The 21,038-nt window shown below is 51.4% G+C and overlaps 2 protein-coding genes across 9 annotated transcripts in view; both read left to right on the forward strand.

The window, feature by feature from the left end:
• LOC122372070 (protein argonaute-2-like) overlaps window positions 1–17,794 on the forward strand; it is a 33,491-nt gene extending 15,697 nt beyond the window's left edge. The window contains exons 1-7 of one of the 8 annotated variants that reach the window (XM_043348937.1): window positions 2,891–2,952; window positions 9,918–11,280; window positions 11,768–11,905; window positions 12,130–12,294; window positions 14,576–14,706; window positions 14,984–16,058; window positions 16,711–17,794. In XM_043348937.1, the coding sequence (XP_043204872.1) occupies window positions 9,961–11,280; window positions 11,768–11,905; window positions 12,130–12,294; window positions 14,576–14,706; window positions 14,984–16,058; window positions 16,711–16,995 (3,114 nt within the window). In that variant the 5' untranslated portion in view covers window positions 2,891–2,952; window positions 9,918–9,960 and the 3' untranslated portion in view covers window positions 16,996–17,794. The other 7 variants (XM_043348939.1, XM_043348941.1, XM_043348938.1 and 4 more) reach the window with 7 other exon arrangements.
• Window positions 17,795–18,155: 361 nt separating this feature from the next.
• LOC122372072 (protein fem-1 homolog C-like) overlaps window positions 18,156–21,038 on the forward strand; it is a 37,257-nt gene continuing 34,374 nt past the window's right edge. The window contains exon 1 of the mRNA XM_043348945.1: window positions 18,156–18,608. Within this exon, the coding sequence (XP_043204880.1) occupies window positions 18,549–18,608 (60 nt within the window). The 5' untranslated portion in view covers window positions 18,156–18,548. The remainder of the gene's footprint in view (window positions 18,609–21,038) is intronic.

Raw genomic sequence — 21,038 nt, forward strand, 5'->3', positions numbered from 1 at the left:
CCAACCAGCATTGGAAGGGTTCACAAGATCCTACGAAAAATGGAAGAGGCTGTTGAGATCCCGCCTGGTCAGGCTCTCGGGGATCACGGCCGCTGCGCCGTGGAGGACCGAGACAAGACCGAGGCGTTCAACAGGACCTATGCCAACGTGAGCCGTCAAGTACGAGCCAAACGCCAGGACACCAAGACCAAGGCGGAACTGAGGACACTCAACGGAAGGGAGTGCCAATGTGGAGGCGCCCGCTCTGGGGTTTGTTCCCCGTTTTCACTCCAGGAGCTGGAAGCGCAACTCCCAAACATGAAGTGCCGGAAGGCCCCGGGCCCGGATGACATCTGCGCGGAACATCTGCGCCACCTGGGCCCGGTTGCCAAGGCCGCGCTCCTCCGCCTGATGAATCAGACCTGGGCCTCGGGTCTCACGCCGTCGGCGTGGCGGAGGGCGACCATCGTCCCGATCCCCAAGGCAGGGAAGGACCCAAAATTGACCTCCAGCCACCGACCGATCGCCCTCACCAGCCACCTCGCCAAACTCGCCGAGCGACTGGTCGCTGCGCGACTCACACACGTAGTCGAGCGCGACGACCTAATCCCATGCGAGCAGGTCGGCTTCCGCCGGGGCAGATCGGCCGAGGAAAACCTGGCTAGACTTGTTCAGCGCGTGCAAGATGGATGGAACAGGCCGAAACCAAGGGGAAAACCGGTCGACGGGAAGACCGCCGAAAAGTTCGCCCTACTTGCGTTTGATTTCTCCAGAGCCTATGACGTCATAGACCACAGGATGCTCCGACTGAAACTGCTCCGGCTCGGAGTACCCAAGTGCCTGACGAACTGGGTCTGGGCGTTTCTCCGAGACCGTAGAGCGGCTGTGGTGGTCAACGGCACAAGAAGCAGAGAGCGTCCCTACCGAGCCGGCCTCCCCCAGGGCAGTGTGCTGGCCCCCACACTATACACGCTGTGGGCCGCGGACCTGATCACCGCCCTGAGGTCTGTTCCCGGTACCGAAATCTTCATGTACGCTGACGATACAGCGACCCTCAGCAGCGGAGCCACAATAGAGCAGGCGGGGAGACGAGCCCAGCAAGCAGCGGACACCATCTCCGCGTGGGCTGATCGATGGAAGATGCGCGTCGCTGGGGAGAAGACCCAGGCGCTTGTTCTGTCCCAGTGGGCCCGCGACGCATCGAGGCTCTCCATCCGGGTCGCCGGAGCGGAGGTCACCGGTGGTACCACACTGCGTCTCCTGGGCGTCTCTTTCGACCGGCTGCTACACTTTGGAGCCCACTGCAACGAACTACGTAAGAAGGTGCGCCCCCGTACGGCCCACCTCCGTCGCATGACCGGTAGGAGCTGGGGCCTGACCGAGCGGCAGCTGAGAACTGTCGCTAACGGCTACGTACGGGGTGCACTAGAGTATGCGGCGGGTGCGTGGCTGCCTGCTGCATCGGAGAGCCACCTCACTCTGATCGACAGGGAGCTGAGAGCTGCCGCCAGGGTGGTGACGGGCTGCCTAGCGTCGACCCCGTCACACGCTCTGATGGCGGAGGCGGGCCTTCCCACTGCACACATGTGCCGCGACATCAGAGCGGCGCGCCAGCTAGCTCTGGCGGCCTCGCTGCCTGCAGGAGACCCGCTCAGAACCCTGGCTGACTCGTCGCCACCAAGACGTCTCGCGGCGACCCTCGGCTGGCGAGACAGAGGCCGTGAGATGTTCGCCCGCCTGTCGCCGGGGGGCGTGCCCCTCATCATCGAGGAGCGGCTCCATGTCTCCGCCCCGCCATGGCAGGACGGTGGAGAGGTGTCCTTCCACCTGGATGTGGGCCCCGACGGCTCCAGGGACCGCCCGCCGGAGCTGAGAAGAAGGGCGGCGGAGGAGCGGTTGGAGTCGTTCCCGGCGGACGCCACCTGGATCTGGTCGGATGGCTCTGCCGAGGAAGGAGTGCACCGCGGTGGAGGAGGAGCGCTGATCGTGACCCACGACGGTGCCACAAGAGAGGTCCGAGTCGCTGCTGGCCGCCTCTGCTCAAGTACGCGAGCAGAGCTGTTCGCGCTGAGGGCCGCGCTGGAAGATCTGACCTCGACACCAGACCGGGATACGGCGCGCCCGATCATCATTTGCCTTGACTCAAAAGCGGCACTGGCTCTCCTCAAGAACGGCCCAGCGGCCCAGCGGACGCCGGTAGCAGCCGACATCTGGAAGGCGCTACAAGGCATCAGTGCGACCGGCCAGCCCATCCAGCTGCAGTGGGTGCCGGCGCACTGTGGGCTGCCGCTGAACGAAAGAGCGGACGGCCTCGCCAAGGAGGCCAGTGCCCTGCCACAAGAGGACACACCTATAGATGTCACCACAGTGACCAGAGCGGCCGCCCGCTCAGCTTCTGCAAGGTGGAGGGAGGCCTGGCCGGACGGGTGGCACAAGGAGATCTGGGGCTCCCGCCTGCCGGGCCCGGTGGAGGGCGAAGACCGCTGCTCTGCGATCGACGTCCACCAGCTCCGAGCCGGCCACTGGTCCTGCTCGGAGCAGTACCTTCACCGCATCGGCCGCCGACCGTCGCCTGGATGCGAGCAGTGCGGCTCCGTGAGGTGCCCGGCCGCGCTGTGCCGTGTGTGCCGAGAGGAGGCCGACACTCCGCGGCACGTCCTGCTGCGCTGCCCGGCGCTGGCGGGACGCCGCCTGGCACGAGTGGGCACAATCCACCCTACGGTGACCGAGCTACAGGACGACGGCGTGGTGGCGGCCTTGGCCGCCGGCTTTCGAGCCCAACTGAGCCGTCTGGCTACGCCCCCCTAGGGCGGGCCGGAGGGAGCAACAACAACAACAACAACAACAGCAAGAGCGGCGGGGAAGTCCCTTGCGCAATATTGCGTCACGTTTTGTCATCTTTATGCAGACGTGGCGCGGACTCTCGCTGGGGCTCGACTGTCCAGGAGACAAATGACGTCATGGAGTGTCAAGGTTTCGAGCTGTACAGCGCTGCATAGCAATTAGCAAATTATCTTTTTTATGCTCTATGAGAGTCCAAAGGTCAATATCAAACTGTAGAGGCTAAAATCCTCAAAGATAAATATTGGCGAAGACTGGCAGACACCCGCTCACCATCTCAACTCACTTGTTCCATAACCACTGACGTAATCTTTTCAAGGTCAACGATGTAAGCGAACGGATTATCTGTGATTATCATTCTACCTCCTATATTGATATACGTCCTTGGACAATCATACAATTTTGATGTTTGTTGGTGTTGAACTGCACTAGCATGCAGTTGCAGTTTGCACTAGAGTTTGACTAGAGTGTTGAAAGGCATGTGAGAGGGGTGTTGGTTGGGTGTTGGTGTGAACCTTGGTGTGAGCAATCTTATGTTGATGTGGTGTGTGTCGTGTGACATAGGTAGGGGAGACCCGGGAGGTATGGGCCGGTTTTGTGAAGACAATTTTCTTCCAGTGGGCAGTGGCTAGACCCGGTCTTTCACTCTGTCACAGATTGCAAAGTATGACACGCTGGTCGACGAGGCGCACCGGCCCAAGTTCAAAATCCGCACCAACCCTTCAAACTGAGCCGGAAAATCCGCACCATAGCGGGCCGAAAGCCCAAAAAATCCGCACCGAACCCACAGGCAATGATAATGCAAGGGACTTAATTCATCTACTATAATTATTTCCCGTCCAATTTCAGTTTCAATTACTGCTTGAGCAAAGCTCAGTTGCTCACCACGGGACTGCGCCGCGAACTTGTATCGGAAGTTTGAAACAGAGCAAATAGACAGACGCCGGTGAAAATAGGGCGCCTGAGGGCATATGGGTCACGTGACATTCGGAACTTCTCCCCCTCTGCGGGCCTTCTACATGCTAAATGCCACGTGTGAATTTCACGAGCCTTGATCAAATCGCCCCAACAAACTTTCATATGAGTAAAAACAATGATGTCATTCCAAAGTAGCACGCTGATTGGCAATCCAAACCAGCTGCTCGCAAATGTGACATATATAGCACACAATCACCAGTCACTCACCATCACAACCAGTCTTCGTTCTAATGACGTCGTCATCACTATAATTCCCAAGGCGAGAATGGATTTGTTGTGCCGCAATTGATAGTTCGTAGAGTAAATTTAAAACCTTGGTCCGCCATCACCGTGCGTCACCGTGGCTGGCACGCATTTGTAGGGCTTTCCAAAGAACAGTCAGGGAGCCCGGCAGGGAACCCGCCCGGGTAAGAAGACCAAGCGAAGTCCGCACCGCACCAAGGTCCAAGCCAAATCCACACCGCACCAGGCCAAATCTGCACCGCACCACTCCAAAATCCGCACCAGCCGAACAAGCCCGCACGGACGAGATCTCGTCGAAATTGCCATACTTTGCAGTCTGGACTAGTCTTTGCGATGGCAAAGACTAGTTAGGTTCATCTCTTGCTTGGGCAGCAGTTAATTTGTGGCGATATTGTGCCAATCAATGCCGCTGCCAGGACAATGCAGCTAACACCGGCATTGCAGTCTCAATTATGCCCTATGAGGCAAACTTCGAGGCCTTTGAGGCAGACGCAAACGTTTAGCTAGGAAGCTGAAATTTTGCATGCTTCTTATTGGGCCAATAAGCAATGGGAAAACACCAGGGGAGCTGGTCTTCCAAAAACTTTATAAAATTTGATGTCTGATAACAAGCTCTGCTAGTGCCATATATGGCGCCAGCTGGCGAATAATCCTCAATGATACGTCCTGTATTTTTTGGTGACAACTTCATTAATAGGCATGGTGAATAACAATATAAGTATTTTTACTGAAAGCTTCTAAATAGTCTTAATTTGATTTTGCTATTGCTTTTAGGGGCGTCAGCTAATGAAACCACAACAATAAAATTGCACATTAACCCTCGCCGGCCGAGGGGGGCATAGGGTTTTTTTTCGCGATAGCTCCGAACACGCCGGCGATGGAGAGCTGAAACTTGGCATACCTGACCTTTGATTCAAGCCGGATCTTTTGACACCAACCGCATTTTCGGGTCAGGTCAGGTCACTGACCTATGACGTCATAAGTGAACCTCTGCACGGTCTTCAGATGTCGCAACTTCGCAACGCCCTCTATTATCGGGGTTACATGAGCACAGTAAATACGTATTTAGCCGCTAATTCGAATTAGGAACGCATTACCGACTCATGTAGCCACCTGCTAGTACGAATCGGCGATCCGATCCGCGGTTACATGAGCAAAGCAAATACGTATCACGATCGGATTCACCGCTAATGCGAATCAGGAGCGTACTACCGACTCATGTATCCACCTGCTAATACGAATCGGCGGTCCGAACAAAATCCACTGGGAAAGAGGCTTAGAAGCGAATAGGACCAAGATACGTATTACAGGAACTATTTCTTCGCAAAAAGAAACATTAAAATGCAAAATAATAGGTATTTTTTTCATTTTCTTCTTTTGAAATAATATTTAAAAAAATATGTCGGTATTTTGTCAAGTTTTCAACAATAAATATAGTGAAAACCAAATAGTAAATATCCACATAATTTCAGTTGAAACATTTTTCTGACAGCACTACAGACGAATCAAGAGAGGCAATTGCCCAATGAGTCAAAGCAAGACAACTTTATGTTCAACTTTTTTTTGTCAAGTTAATTGATAATGTTTTTAGCAGATTAAATGCAAAAAAGACATAAGATAATAAATTTTTAATTTAGTCACCTCTATTGCTACGGAAGTGCGCCACATTTGTATGCTATTCCGTTTGTAATGCGCATCGGGCCGAGAGCCAAACTAGATCCGTTTGACGTCACTGATACGAATTTGCTCATGTAGTCGGTGCACTGAATGCGTTCTTGGGGAGCTGATACGAATTAGCGTAGTGCGCATTTGGAACGGATCGCTCATGTAACCGAAACGTCCGAGGCACACGATTCAGGCCGTATTTCACAAGAACTATTCTTTGCTGACTGGAAGCGTCAAAATGCAAAATACTAAGCATTTTTTTTATTGGCTGCCTCGTAGAAAATAGCAAAAAAATGTTGGTATTTTGGTTTAGTCTTTGCATGTGAAATAAAATGAATGAAATATTTTGATAGATAATTTTTTCTGACCACCCTGCTGTCGCTGCATGGCGAATCAGTGCCCACTGACTTAAAACAAGAAAACGTTGTTTTCATTTTTTGATTTCATGTTAATTCTAAATGTTTTTGAGCCTATCAAATGATATAAGTATTTAAAATTTAGCTCAGTCGTCCCGGTAAATGCCGCAACTGCGCCATGACTGTACGCTAATCCTATTCCGTTTGTGATGCGAATTACCGGCCGTCGAGGAGTCAGCCCGGGTGAGCCAAACAAGATCCGTTTGACGTAGATAAAACGAATTAGTCTCATGTAACCGGTGCCGTAGATCCGTTTGTGGGGAGCTGATGCGCATTAGCGTAGTGCGTATTTGGAACGGATCGCTCATGTAACCCCGGTAATTGCCAGAGGAGCTTTCACAGGGAAATAAAACTTGCAGGATCTAGTATCCATGACGAGTCTCACAACTTGTATATCTCGGATTTTTCCTGAAGTTCATATGAGGTCAGGTCATTTCCGTGACCTCACCATTATAAGTCAATGGGGAAAAATGAAAACTGCTATTCTGGTGCCGGGAACGATCTCCAACTATCTCAAGCACACAGAATCGTGATTTGATGCACTCATTCCAAGATGCGTCACTTTTGCAATGTTGACCTTGCGTTACGTCATTTATGACGTCATCAAGGTCATATTAGGTTTTCGTCAATAACTCCCGATCAAATTAAGTTAGCGAGTGGGGAAAGCTACCAATGGACTCAGGAAGACCTGCCGAATCGAATGATATGCGACATGACCTCTTTCGACCAACTTCGTGACCTGGGGGCGCTGACCTGACCGTGACCTGAAGTCTCAACACCCTAAGTTGACCTGACTCAAACAAAAAGTATATCATGCGACGCGCCTGAGCGAGGCAAACACGATGTTGCCAAAATCGCGGCTCTGCGGCCGTTTTTTGCGAAGCTATTCACCAAAAACTGAACCGTACCTTGGGGCACTTGACCTGACCTCAGAGGTCACCGGTTGACCTAGGACCTTAAAATCGGGTACCAATCTCTGCGTCTTGCACACGCTCGTTTTTTCCGCGACGCGCTAGCTCCACCAGGGGCGAAACAGCGAGGGGGTTCGTACCGCCCCCCCCCCTCTCGGCCGGCGCGTATGTAGAAAACCAATAGGTCCGGCGAGCACGCACAATGCCACCTTATTTAATACCAAGATCCAAGGCTCTAAAACTACAGGCTGGACAAAGTTGTTACCAAGGTCCAAGAGTTAACGGTATTCGTGTAGCAGGCATCTCACATCCCAAATCCAATGCTGCAACCCATTTGTGAAAAAAGTCACTAGGCCTTAGTCCCTGAACACAGATTTGGCTCATGTCAAACACTTTTTTTTCGATTGAATTTCACCCACAAATGTCCAAAACAAATTAAAAAATAAAATCAGAATAGTTTAACCTGACCTAACCTTACCTACTAACCTACAACCTACCAACATATAACCTCCTACCTCCAAACCCGCAACACATTACACAACCTACAAAAATACAACCTACAAAGTACAGTAGTAGTCAAGCAGGTGTTAGTGATGTCACACTTGTTTTTTTTTTTTTTTTTGCAACCAAGGAGAGGCGCTTTAGGTTAGGTTGTAGGTTTTAGGTTGAAGGCTGTAGGTAAGGTTAGGGTAGGTTTGGTTAGGACTAGGTTTGTAAGTGGTTAAGCGTTCTGAGGAATATCATCATGAGAAGTATGCGCATCTGGCTGACCTTATCCTCACTTCTGTATGGAAATATGAAATTGCCAGATCAGCGACAACAGAACAAGAAGAAGCAAGGCACATATATCCGACTGCCCTTCGTTAATGACAAGGTGGCTGCTCAGGTGAAGAAGGTTGCAATCAACTCTGGATTACCAGTGGAGATAGCATGGACCACCAACAACACCCTGAAGAAACGACTGGTCAAGACACGACTGAACCCAGCCCCCTGCCCCTCGGGACGAAGGTGCTGTCATTCATGCCAGGCGGGGCTACAGTCCAAGTGCACGACCAAAAACGTGGTATATGAACTTACCTGCAGTCACTGCGGCGACACCTACATCGGAGAAACGAGCAGGCCAGTTAGACTCCGCTACAACGAGCATCGGAGGAACGGGAAGAGGACACTCCCCTAGGAGAGCATCCGCTGCATAAGCACCCTGAGATGGATCGACGCGACATCTCGGTGACGGCCAAAATCCTGCGTGTATGCAAAGACGAAGCGGATAGAAGAATCGCTGAATCCATCTTCATCCGAGACGCCAGGCCCAAAATTAACGATAACACTACATCATGGCAGCTTCTTCCAAAATAATGTATATAAATGTGTGTGAATTGGTTCTTGAAAGATACCTATATATGTACTGCTAGTTTAACTGGGGAATTATGTGTAGATATATTTTTAAGGTAGGAACTAGGGTGATCAATTTGCACGGGATCTGTGTATTTAAATTTCTTACTGCGACATTACTGAAGAACTTGAGACGAATTCGACATTGTGTGCCTGTTATGTGTGTAAATAATTACAATCGACCGACGAAGAGCTGTGCTCGAAATATCTCGATTTTTAATACAGTAATTTATTTTGGCAATTTCATATTTCCATACAGAAGTGAGGATAAGGTCAGCCAGATGCGCATACTTCTCAGGACTAGGTTTGGTTTGATAATGGTTTGATTAGCAAACATCTCTGGGTATGGCACCTCTCCTTGAACAGGCAGCTGGCTGAAGACGTCCAGCTGTTGGACCAACAATGGTTCCAACAAGAACAAGACTGAGACTTGCCGCACACTGCTGTTGTGACAATAATGGCTGCGCATTGTGGAACCCATTCAGTTCGCAGATCATCTTTCGATGAGAGGTGCGGCCATCGTCCCCTTTTTCTCCGGATCTAACCCCATTTGATTTCTTTCTCTGGGGTCACCTGAAGTCACAAGTCTACCAAAGCGCCAGGACCACAGATGACCTCAAGCGGGCAGTGACGTCTGCCGTGTGTCGAGTGCGGCCGGAGACCTGCCGGGCTGCGGTGGAGTCCGCTCGGCGATGTGCAGAGCTGTGTGTGGAGCGAGAGGGCGCTCATCTGGAACACGTCCTCTGTGGCCGCAGATCAGAAGTCAGCACGAATCAGAATTCAGAGGTTACCACAGAAATTGGCATTGGCAATTGTGTATGTTAGAAAGTGGTTCATTTGTCTCGTGCCTTCCATGCTTGAAACATATGGCTTTGAAATAGGAATATTTATTTCAGAATTCCCGGTAGTAGATGTCTTGCAACGAATCTTATATCAGTATTACCTAATACCTATGTTAATATTTGAATTCCGAACCACACGAACTGCCCGAACCACACGAACTGCGCATATGAAATGAAAGTGTCAGCTTCCTTGTTCCTTAGTTCCCCCTATTCCATCGCACTTCCTCAGGACAGTTCAATCCTTCTCGGCACCTCAAATGTATATCATTGTATTTGACAAAATGACACAGTAAAATGGCTATTCAGAGTGATGTGTCAGAATTAAAGGGGAAACAAGTTAAAATGTAGGTACTCACGTCATCACATCACATCAGTCAGCAAACAAACCAAATCACGTATTCATCCCCCCCCCCCAAAAAAAACGCAGAACAGCTCAGAAACAAAGTGTTAAAAAGTTGTCCAGAATCCAGAGGCAGGTTTCTAAATTCGTTAGGCAGACGGTTGTACAATAATTGTGCGTTGCTGTAGAGTAGGCTTTGGTACCCTGGAGTCCGACAATGATAATATGACCAGCATTTGGGTAACAGTTTAGATGTACCACTATCTACTATTTGTGAGCTCTGATCTACAAATCATCCCATTCGTTTCAGGTAAAAGGCCTCGCCCGAAGAAAGTCGTATCCCCGTTTTGAATATGGGAAGAAAGAAGCCTCGCAAGAAGCCGACGGCAGCGGCGACGGCGGCCGCCCAGGCTGCGACGACGGCGGCCGGGGACGGCGCCACGGGTGGTGATTCTCCCGCCGCCTCAGAGCCGACACCTGCCCCAGCCCCGGCGCCAACTTCAGCTCCGGCGCCGGCCGCTGCACCTGCCGCAGCACCAGCCCCAGCCCCAGCACCGGCTGTAACACCGGCGCCGGCCGCAGCACCTGCTGCAACACTGGCACCGGCCGCAGCACCGGCGCCAAAGTCCTCTTCAACTCCAAGTTCATCGGGGACATCTACACCGGCATCTACGCCGAGGCCGACTCCGGCACCGACGCCCACGCCGACGGCACCACCCGGGCTGACTGTGGGTGCGGGCCGGGGCAGAGGCAGGGGTCGTGGCGCAGACCCGAGAGGCGCGAGAGCCCAGGACTCTCGGCCACAGGCGGCCCAGCAGCCCCAGTCGCCGCCGCCGCCGCAGCTGAAGTCACCTCCGCCGCAGCAGGGGGGTCCGGCCGGCGATGTTACACGGCAGATGGCTGCCATGTCCGTGGCGGAGACGAAAAAGGCCGCAGAGAGCGTGTTCCAGCCGGCGCCCTCGGAGAAGAGCATCTGCAAGCTGCAGCCACCCAAGAGCAAGGGCCCAGGGAGGATGGGTCGCCCGATAAAGCTGTTCACCAACCACTTCAACTTGAGTATCAAGTGCAGAGAAGTGTACCACTATGATGTAGAGTTCGAAAAGAGGATGCCGAAAACTGTGAAGCGCCGCATCTTCGATAAGGCAATGAAAGAGAACGCACAGTTTGGGAAGTACTTTCCTGTATTTGATGGCGAGAAGAATATGTACACGGCCCGTCAGCTGCCTCTGAAAGGCAAACAGGTGGAGATGACGGTGTCGTTCCAGGAGGCGGGCGACCTGGCTCGCGACTATAAGCTGACGGTGAAGGCGGCCGACCCGTGTCAGGTGGACATCGAGCCGCTGATGCAGTACCTGGTCGGCGGCAGCTCCAACAACACGCCGCAGGCGGCCGTGCTGGCGTTGGACATCGTGCTGCGCCACCTGCCCAGCCTGCGCTTCACACCGGTCGGCCGCTCCTTCTTCCCGGACCAGGGCGGCCGGACCATCGACATCGGCGGCGGCTGCGAGCTCTGGATCGGATACTTCTCCACCATCCGCTACGGCTGGAAACAGACGCGCGTCAACATCGACGTGGCCAACAAGGCCTTCCACAAGCCAATGCACGTCATGGATAAGATGTATGAGATCATCGGGGACCGCTTCAACCCTGCGCGAGGTCTGGATCAAATGCAGGTGCGAATAAACTAATGTAATACTTAAAAGTGTGAGTAGCTAGCGCTCTCCGCTGAGCCACATATCCTGAGCACGGTAGCTAGTGTCGGAAGGTGTCAGCACCATGGACGGATTGCTAGCTTTTTGGCTTTTTATAATTTCTTAGTTCAAACTAGTAATTGTACTTTACATAAACCAGCATCGTTGAAACTTTCTGTATGGTGAAAATTTATAATAAAGTTAAAGGAACGATTAAAGACACTGTAACAAGTTCTTAGTGAAATAATCATTTCCAGTCATGGTTGTCTAGGTCAGACACCACGTCTGCAGTAACATCATTCAAAACACATTTACCTAACTATATTTAGTTGGTTCAGCCTGGTTCAGCCTCACTGGCTGTCGGGGTGACTATTAGATTTGTGTGGAAGGGGGTACACGTTGTGCGCCCTGCTGACTGAGGTGACCTGTGCCCGGCCCTGACGTTTCGTCCGCCCTTTCGGTGTTACAGTTCCAGGAGGTGAACAAACAACTGGCCAACCTGAAGGTGGAGTACACACGAGGCAACCAGGGGAAGCGCTCCTACCGCATCAACAAGATGGTGCGCGACACGCCCAGAACGCACAAGTTCGACCACAATGGCAGGCAGGTGAGGCACCCAGTGTGCTTGTTAAGGCGACGCGAACGGGATTCCATAGTAAGCGAGGCCTGCTCATGCGTCACTTGATGACAGGTCGATGGCGGTTCGCTAGTAATTGTGTCCAAAATATTTAATATCAAGCTGTGTCCCGCCGCACGTCTCTGCCGTTGTGGGAGCCAGTAAGCGGGTTTCTCGAAGCGGTCACTCCGACCGGCGGCCGCCCCCTGTTGCAGATGACTGTGGAGCAGTTCTTCTCCAAGGAGTATGGTGTCCAGCTGCAGTACCCCAACCTGCCGTGCCTCTGGGTCGGCTCCAAGAACAAGAAGATTTACATCCCAGCGGAGGTTTGCACGGTGGTCAAGGGCCAGGTGAACAACCACAAGCTGAATCCAGACCAGGTGAGACTGCTGGCGCTACGTTTTGGCGTGCTACCACCCTCGGGTCCTAAACGTATTTGGTCCGCTGGTATTATAGCAATGGATCTACATTCTACAATCTACCTTTTTTATATATATCACTAGTTTGGCTGCCATTGAAGATTAATTACCCCTCTCTCCTGGCCCTTTGGCCGACATGGATAATACAAATGAGATGAAGTGTTCGGACTTAGAAAGTCCGTCATTTTCTCTGCAATCCCCTGTATCTCCCTTTAAGACAGATTTTCCTTGTCTGGGTCTGACTGAAACCAGTGGCTTAGAGTTAACGCAGGTAATAAACTTTGTTCGGTATTTTCGGAAATGTTATTTTCCTCACTACACCTTTTTGCATTTGAATTCAACCATTGGCATAACTGTTTGAGGAGCCATTTCGACAATCGGCATTGAGCACAACTATTCCTGCGTTGTGTGTTTCCTTTCAGCCATTCAGCAAAACCGATTGAACACTGAAATGAGCGATCTGCAAAACAGTTTGACACTTCGCCTTGACTTCGGCAATGAGCGAAATAGCTCGGCATTTGGTGATATCATTTCAGCAATGTTTAAAGCAGATTAAATGGACATCTAGGATAGTTTTTAAAATGGATTTAACACACATCGACCATATACCACTTGAGCATGACCACTATGGGCATTTCTAAGCAATAAGTCAGCCTTCGTTTAAGGTTCTTTCTAAATGAAACAGTACGGTAATTTTCATTCAAGCTTATATGCAGTGCGTTTAGCTAACCGACGAACAATGCCAATCAATAGTCACTGGACTGGCCAGACTTGCTACGTACCCCGAGCAGTTGGATGGGTCGTTTATTGGCCACGTATATAATCTGTGTGGTGGGAACTTCGGCGCTATCATGCACATCGCTGCTGGGTACGTCGATCACGACATAGTCCGGGCACCACTCCAAGAAAGTGGTCTTATAGACAGTTTGAAGATGGTTTTGGCAAGCAACTGTCAGGCCTCGCGGCGCCTGTTAAGACTACTAACCTCCTGAGTGCTGATTACGAGTGTGTGTGGGTGGGTGGGGGGGGGGGGTATGTATCTTTTTTGTCGCATGACGATGCTGAATAAACAATAATAATAATAATAATGCAGCTGAAATACTTGGTTGAAAATAACTTTTGACCTCATTTTAGCTAACAAAAAAGTAGTTCCCTTGGCGTTTTTTTTTTTTTTTTTTTGCTTGCATTGTGTTTATGCATACAGCTGAATTCAATACGTTCAATACTGGCATTGTCCATGCATTGAAGTCATTTCCGTCAATGCACCATACCATTCCAACATAGCACGCCTGGCTAGTGCTACGTTGGTTGTTGTGCACTTCCTTACAAAAAACTCAATTAATTCGCCTATTCAAAGATGAGTTTTTTTTTGTGCATCGAATATTAAACAAACTGTCCTAAAGGCGGAAGCTGACGGACACCATGCACATGTGCCATGACGGTCGCCTTCGCATTCCCGAACTTTTGATGAGGGCAATTTTTGTCAATTTATGAGGCCGATCTCATTTCGAGCCCCAGGGCAATACCGTTCACCTGACTAGAATGAGCACAGTGTGTTGTTTACCTGTTTGGTGTGGGAATTCCGCCCCCAAAGATTTATGGTGACTTCCCGGGCTCAGCGGATCGCACGCTAGGTGTGACGGCTGAGGCCGGTCTCGTCCAATAAACACTCACCGGCCGCCACGTCCTTAATCCATCATCCACTCAGTTATATGAGGGAAATGGCAAGGATTGAGCCCCATGCCCCCTGCGGCCGGCAGTGCACGCGATAAATTGTTTTGTTCATGGCTTATCTGTTTTTCTGAATGCCGAAATATACATAGACGGTTTTGGCCAAACGTGAATTCTCGGCGGTTCAATGACGAACAGTTTTGACCATTGACGATCTATTTTGCACAATGCGGAACTTTCGCTCAATGTTGAGTTGTATAGGAGGACCCCCGAATAGTTTTGCACAATGGTGATTCTGTGTGACCAACCGCCCATTTGCAGTGCAATCTATATGGCGAATGTGTACAAATGTTTTGCCCAATGGTCAACAACTAACGCAAAAAGGTGTAGTGCCTATTATCAATGTCGTACCTGAACCATTCCACACTGACAGGTCTTAGAAGGAATTGGTGTATGTTTGATAAGTGTCGGTGCTCTGTATCTATTGACCTGACCTTCGTGCTGGTATGTATGTACATGCTCAATAGCGAGCCTGTTGCGGGTCTCTCGTGACTAGCTGTTCTTTGTTCAGGTGTCTGCAATGATCAAGACCACGGCCGCCCCGGCAGACGTCCGTCTGAACCGCATCAGGGAGTTCGTGCGCCAGGCCGACTTCAACCGGGACCCACACAACCGCGAGTTCGGCCTTCAGGTGGCCGACACGTACGTTCTCATCAACGGTCCGGCTTTTTCCCGGTTGTGCTGCGTTAAGCCCTCGTCCACACCTGCGATTTCCCATCTGGATTTGGTTCATCTTTGTCAGTTTTTATGGACCTGATGATGATCTCACGCATGGCACGGATGGTTCCATTGCGAGCCCATTTTCAATTAGCACATGGCACCTGTAAAAATACATGGCACCTGTACATGTTCTTCACGTAGAGTATAAGATCTTATTCATGCGTCTGCACGGTCATGACTTACGATCCCGACCTTACAGGCCGACAGAGGTGACTGGTCGCATTCTGCCGGCGCCGACCCTGCTCTACAACAACCAGGGCAAAGTGCAGCCGCGCGATGGCGTCTGGGACCTGCGCGGCAGCCGATTTCTGGACCCGCACCACCTGGAGCGCTGGGTGGTGCTCGACTACGCGCGCACCTACAACGACAAGCTGCAGAACTTCTTGCGCGGCCTGGCCGACTCGGGACGCCAGGTGGGTATGAATATCGCCCAGCCGGTTGGCGTGGTACAGAGGGACGGTCGCTTCCCGGAGCGCGTGGACGCCGTCCGCGACCTGAGCGAGATCAAGAAGCAGTACAACTCGCCGCAGCTGGTGCTGGTCATCCTGCCGGCCAAGAACAAGCTGTACAGCGCCGTGAAGGGCGCCGGGGACGTGGTGGTCGGTCAGCTGACCTCGTGCGTCCTTTCCAAGACGGTGTTCAGGGGAGATCGGCAGACAGCCACCAACATCTGCCAGAAAATCAACGCCAAAATGGGTGGCTCCAACAACGGCCTGCACGAGAGCACTCGGCCGCCGATGCTGCGCGTGCCGACCATCGTGTTTGGAGCGGATGTGACCCACCCGGCCCCGGACCAGAAGAACAAGCCCAGCATCGCCGCCGTGGTGGCCAGCATGGACGCCTCGTTCCACGCGCGCTACGGGCACCGCGTGCTGGTGCAGTACCCGCAGGAGGGCCAGGGGGCCCAAGAACTGATCGCCGACCTCGGCACCGCTGTAAAAGAGCTGCTGATCGAGTTCTACAAGATGAACAACCGAGTCAAGCCACAGCAGATAGTCTTCTTCCGTGATGGAGTGAGCGAGGGCCAATTCCTGCAGGTCATCCAGCATGAGCTGGAACAGATTAAGGAGGCGTGCAGAAAGCTGGAGGCCAACTACCAGCCCAAGATCACGCTGCTGGTCGTGCAGAAGCGTCACCACACGCGCCTGTTTGCGCAGGACCTGCGCGAGGCCAAGGGCAAGTCGAAGAACGTGCCTCCGGGCACGGTGGTGGACTCTGTGATCGCACACCCCACCGAGCTGGACTACTTCCTGGTCAGCCACCAGGGCATCCAGGTGAGCTCCTGGGCGGCGGGAGCCCTCCCCAACTCCACCGATATTGGGTACAGCTAACTGCGCCCGCTCAGATTAATGACTTTTGAGAACACGCCGCTGGAAATTGTTATGCCATTCTTTAGCACTTAGCTACTTATTAACTACAAGTCATGACAGGTCTGGGCGGAAGTTTTATTTGCCATAGAAGCCAGTTATTTGATTTGCCAGTTAAATTCTGCCTTGGAACCGGAATTGCGCGATCGGATGGTAAGAAGGCAGGGTCAATGCAACAAGCTTCGCTTAGCTGGGGCGCTGTCTTTGTAATCCTTCCATTCAAAAGGTTCGGACTAAATTCCTCAAAGAAAAAAGCTTCTGTGACCATGTGCTGGGCTTTTCCGTATTGCTTTTTTTTTGCTCATTCCGTGACTTAGGCGAGATAACAAGGTAGGTATGATCCATAAAGCGAACTTTGATTAATGCATGTTCATTCACCTACCGAAAGATCTCGTCTTGTTTTTGTCCAACAAGCCCCTCCCAGACAATGAAACCACATTTTCCAGATATTTGTTGACATATTCATGCATTTCTTGCCAATTTGTGTCATTGCGGAGGGTTAACGTAGTGTGTCTGCCATTTTTCCTATGCCGTGACATGGTTTTCTTCTTCGGCACAGGGCACCAGTCGACCGACCCACTACCACATTCTTCACGACGACAGCAACTTTACGGCCGACGAGCTGGAGATCCTTACCTACTACATGTGCCACCTGTTCTCGCGCTGCACGCGCTCCGTGAGCAACCCGGCGCCCTCCTACTACGCCCACCTGGCCGCCTTCCGGGCGCGTGCGCACCACGACAACTTCTTGGCCGTCAACAACATCGCCGAGGACCGCCGGCCGTCGCTCGCGGACGCCCAGAGAGCCTGCACACCGCGGACGGTGCCCATGTACTACGTGTAGAGGCCCCGGGGCACGGCCGGCGCGGGCTGCCGGCGCAGTAGCCACAGCCGCCCGGCTCCTGTAGGCTAGCGGCTGGTGACTGCCGGATCGCACTGCCAGGCTTAGTGGGTGGTGGCTTTAGCTTTTGTAGTGCGCTCTTGGCAGCTATCACAGACAGAGGTTCTCAAGTATTTAATTATCTGTTTAGAGGGCTTTTTACTTTTCTTGCTGCTTTGGTAAACAGGATCCTATGGCAAGAGGTATGAATAATATGTAATCCTGCTTACATAGTGTAAAAGCGTTACGTTTACACACAGCATCAGTAATTTCTAAGCACCCGGTTGAGACGCGCCAAATTCATCTGATTGCCTAGTCCCGTCCCAGCTGGCGGGACGCCGAACTGATTTCGTCTCCGCGGGGTGCTGCCCTCGCACGCCCCGGAGGACGCGAGTGACGACCACTGGCTGCACGCTCATGGCTGGGCCATGACGTGCGCGCTGCACGGACTCCGCGGGCCGTCCGGCGGTGCGCCGGCCGGGCGGCCTCTGCGCCGCGCGCGCTGGCTATCTGAGGAGCGCCGCGCCAACGGTGCCCCGCGCTCTGTCGGCGGGTTGGCGCCGCGCTCCGAATTTCCGGCAGCCGGGCGCCGCCGGTAGGCAGCCGCCGCCGTACCGGCGCCCGGCCGCGTGGTCGTGGGTTGAGAATCGGGCGTCCGCTGTTGCACGATCAGCTTCTGTGTGCGTCTGTCGCTCTTCATAGGTTTGTGAACTGATTTTTTCCCTGCTGGCTTTCTGGATCAAATACACGAGCTCTACGTGGTGATGTTTTTTTTTTTTAACAAGAGTGGACTGGTCAGGACTTTTAGCCCCTGCCGCTATTTTTAGACACGAGTGCACTGTGATGTGGTGTTCCCGTGTGTCATGTTTATATTGCTTGCTGGTCAACATGCGTTGATCATGGGTGGAATTTTTTTCTCACTGAACTACGAACAGAGTAAAACAGGCAAGCTGCCATATAAAAGTTATCGTAATAACGCCGTATCCGCGTCTCGCTTATATACTACGAAGGCGCTAGGCTAGTGCTCATTTGGAATCCTAATTTTTCCATCGCAGTCCGTGTTAAACTTCTTTACTTGATATCCACTCACTAGGCGACATTGGGATGAGTGCTGGAACCCGTTACCCGATCCCAAGGACCTATTATATACCCTCCGATCCGATCAACGAGCAGCTCTTGAAACAGTGAATCTAACTTCCGTGTGTCATAGAACCTCTCAGTTATGAATGTCACATGGCTTGAAATTTGGCGAAAATTTGTGGAGCGAAACAACATGTATTTGCAGGAACGTCAGCATCTGACCGAAGGAATTCTCTCTCATTGGAAAATACTTCACCGTATGAAGGAGTCATATGGAAGCATTTGGCTGGCTCTGCGATTTGGTAGCAGACAGCAGTTCAGGCAGATTGCGTTCGAGCCTCGTCGGAGGTGGTGGTGCGTCGTTTCGTTTTGGGGTCGCGGGCGTTGTCATTTCAGCAGTTCGTGCCTGGTGGATATGAAATAATCTTGCATCTGCAATGGAGTTCATCAACGTTGTTTTCAATGCAGCTCGGGATGGGAAGCTCCGCAGATTGAAGGTAGGAACGTTGGTTGTGGTGTTGGCCTTTGTTCTCTTGTCTCAGTCTCTGTTTCGTCGCAATCGTAACTGCAATGGGATGTTGCTTGCTGACAGCATATTTAAGTACTCTATGCATTTCTTTAATCTTTATAGTTGCTGTATCACAATTTTGATTTTAAATGGAAATACTGTTGGTTGGGCAGTGGGCTCCTGGCATAATGATATCAATAGGGATACTAAATTAGGCTGTCAGCGTGGCTGGCAGGCAAGGCTATATAAAGCTGGCAGGTGTGCGCACTTAAGATCAAGCTACGACCATGCACAAAATTATTTGAGTGTTTTGCAGATCCATGATTGTGGGACTTCCTTGATAACAGTTTCTGCATTTTTTCCAGAATTTCTGTGAATTACCATACGCAGACGTATGCATTAAAACAATCAAATGCAATCTGAGTAACTGAACAAGCTTGCCTTTACATTAACTTATTTAATATTAAGAATATTCATTTTTTTCAATAAAATGTCAATAAAGCATGTAAAATTAAATCAATTATAGTTTACATCACAGTTGGGGGAGGTTTGGTCAATGGTTGTCATTTTTAGCACATGCCATTTTTGGCAACCATGTGCTAAAAATGACAACGCTATCAGCTATTTTTAGCAACGATGAAGCCGATTTCACTCCTCAGCGAGGAAATCACGATTTTGGAAATACAAGCACTGATTTTGGAAAAGAAGTGCTGCCACCTGGTGCAAGAAGAAGAAACCGGCTTTAATATGGCCGTTGTTTGTATGGTAGTCCAACGTTGAAGTATACCCTTTTTTGTGGCCCGAAGTTGGAACTTTAAATTGAAGCATCCGAAAATGATCGATATTGATCGAAATCCGTAACCGGACAAATCTTCGTATGGCAATTCTTCGTCGCGCAATTCCTCGTCCGCATTTCTTCGTCCGCAAATCTTCGTCGGCGCATTTATTCGTGTCGCATAACTTCGTCTCGCATTTCTTCGTAAGCGCAAATATTCGTAGCGCATTTTTTCGTATCCGCATTTCTTCGTACGTGCATTTCTTCGTCAAGCATTTTTTCGTCCACGCATTTCTTCGTCTACGCAAATCTTCGTCCGCATTTCTTCGTCCACGCAAATCTTCGTCTGCGCATATCTTCGTCCGCAAATCTTCGTCCCCGCAAATCTTCGTCCGCAAATCTTCGTCCGCATTTTTTCGTCCACGCATTTCTTCGTCTACGCAAATCTTCGTCCGCATTTCTTCGTCCACGCAAATCTTCGTCCCGGCAAATCTTCGTCCGCAAATCTTCGTCCGCAAAACTTCGTCCGCAAATCTTCGTCCGCAAATCTTCGTCCGCATTTTTCGTCCACGCATTTCTTCGTCCACGCAAATCTTCGTCCGCAAATCTTTGTCTGCGCATATTTTCGTCCGCAAACCTCTGTCTCCGCTATCTTCGTCTCCGCAAACATTCGTCCACAAATGTGGTTCAATAAAACCATGAAGAAATATCAGACCATCAAGTGATTGACGAATTTAATGCATGGAATGGATGGTCGAAACTTTTGAAGTCAGGTAGATGAGGTCTGTCAGGTGAAGCTATTGTATTTGGGAGCCGAGAATCGAAACATTCCATATCATTTGTGTCCCGGACATTCTTTTTTCGCGGTCGATGAATGACAATATAATCTCTTGTACCCTCTGATATGTATAACTGTGCGGGGTCGTCTACGCAGCGCTGGGGGGCGCCGGGGGTGTGTGAGCGTGGGAGTCGGGCAATAGAGCTCAGAGCTGAAAGGTGTGTTTTGCCGGGCTGGTGGTGATCTACGGACAGATCAAGTGGCGACGAGGCTGAGACCGTTCTCGCCTTGCCTGTGACCGGTGGTGGAACCACCATGGCGTCGGCCCTTATCGGGAGCGTCGGTGAGTACGGCGACGACGGCTCGGACTTTAACGAGTACCTAGAGCGTTTTGAGCAGTTTTTGGCTGCTAATGCGATCTCGTCAGCGACAAGGAAACGTGCGGTGTTTCTGAGCGTCTGTGGTCCCAAAGTGTATTCAACTCTGCGCAGCATTTTCGCGCCTGATCTGCCAGAAAACTTTCGAAGAGTTGGCGGAGGCAGCGCAGCGGCATTTCGCTCCGAGACCGGCTATAATTGTGTCACGGTACCGGTTCAACCGTACCACGCAGCAAGCCGGACAAACAGTTGGAGCGTTTTTGGCAGAGCTGCGGCGCATTGCCAGAGACTGTGCCTACGGAGACCGCCTAACTGAGCAGCTTCGGGACCGGTTCGTGTGTGGGATAAGTAACCCGGGAATGCTGAAGCGGCTACTGCAGGAAGGTGACAATCTGTCGCTCGAACTGGCTGTCAAGATAGCGACTGCGATGGAGACAGCAGCCGCTGACCTGCAGGATATCGCCTCATCGGCAGCCCCGCTGGCAGGCA

Source organism: Amphibalanus amphitrite, unplaced genomic scaffold (genome assembly GCF_019059575.1).
Source record: "Amphibalanus amphitrite isolate SeventyFive unplaced genomic scaffold, NRLGWU_Aamphi_draft 001311F_arrow, whole genome shotgun sequence".
NCBI lineage: Eukaryota > Metazoa > Arthropoda > Thecostraca > Balanomorpha > Balanidae > Amphibalanus > Amphibalanus amphitrite.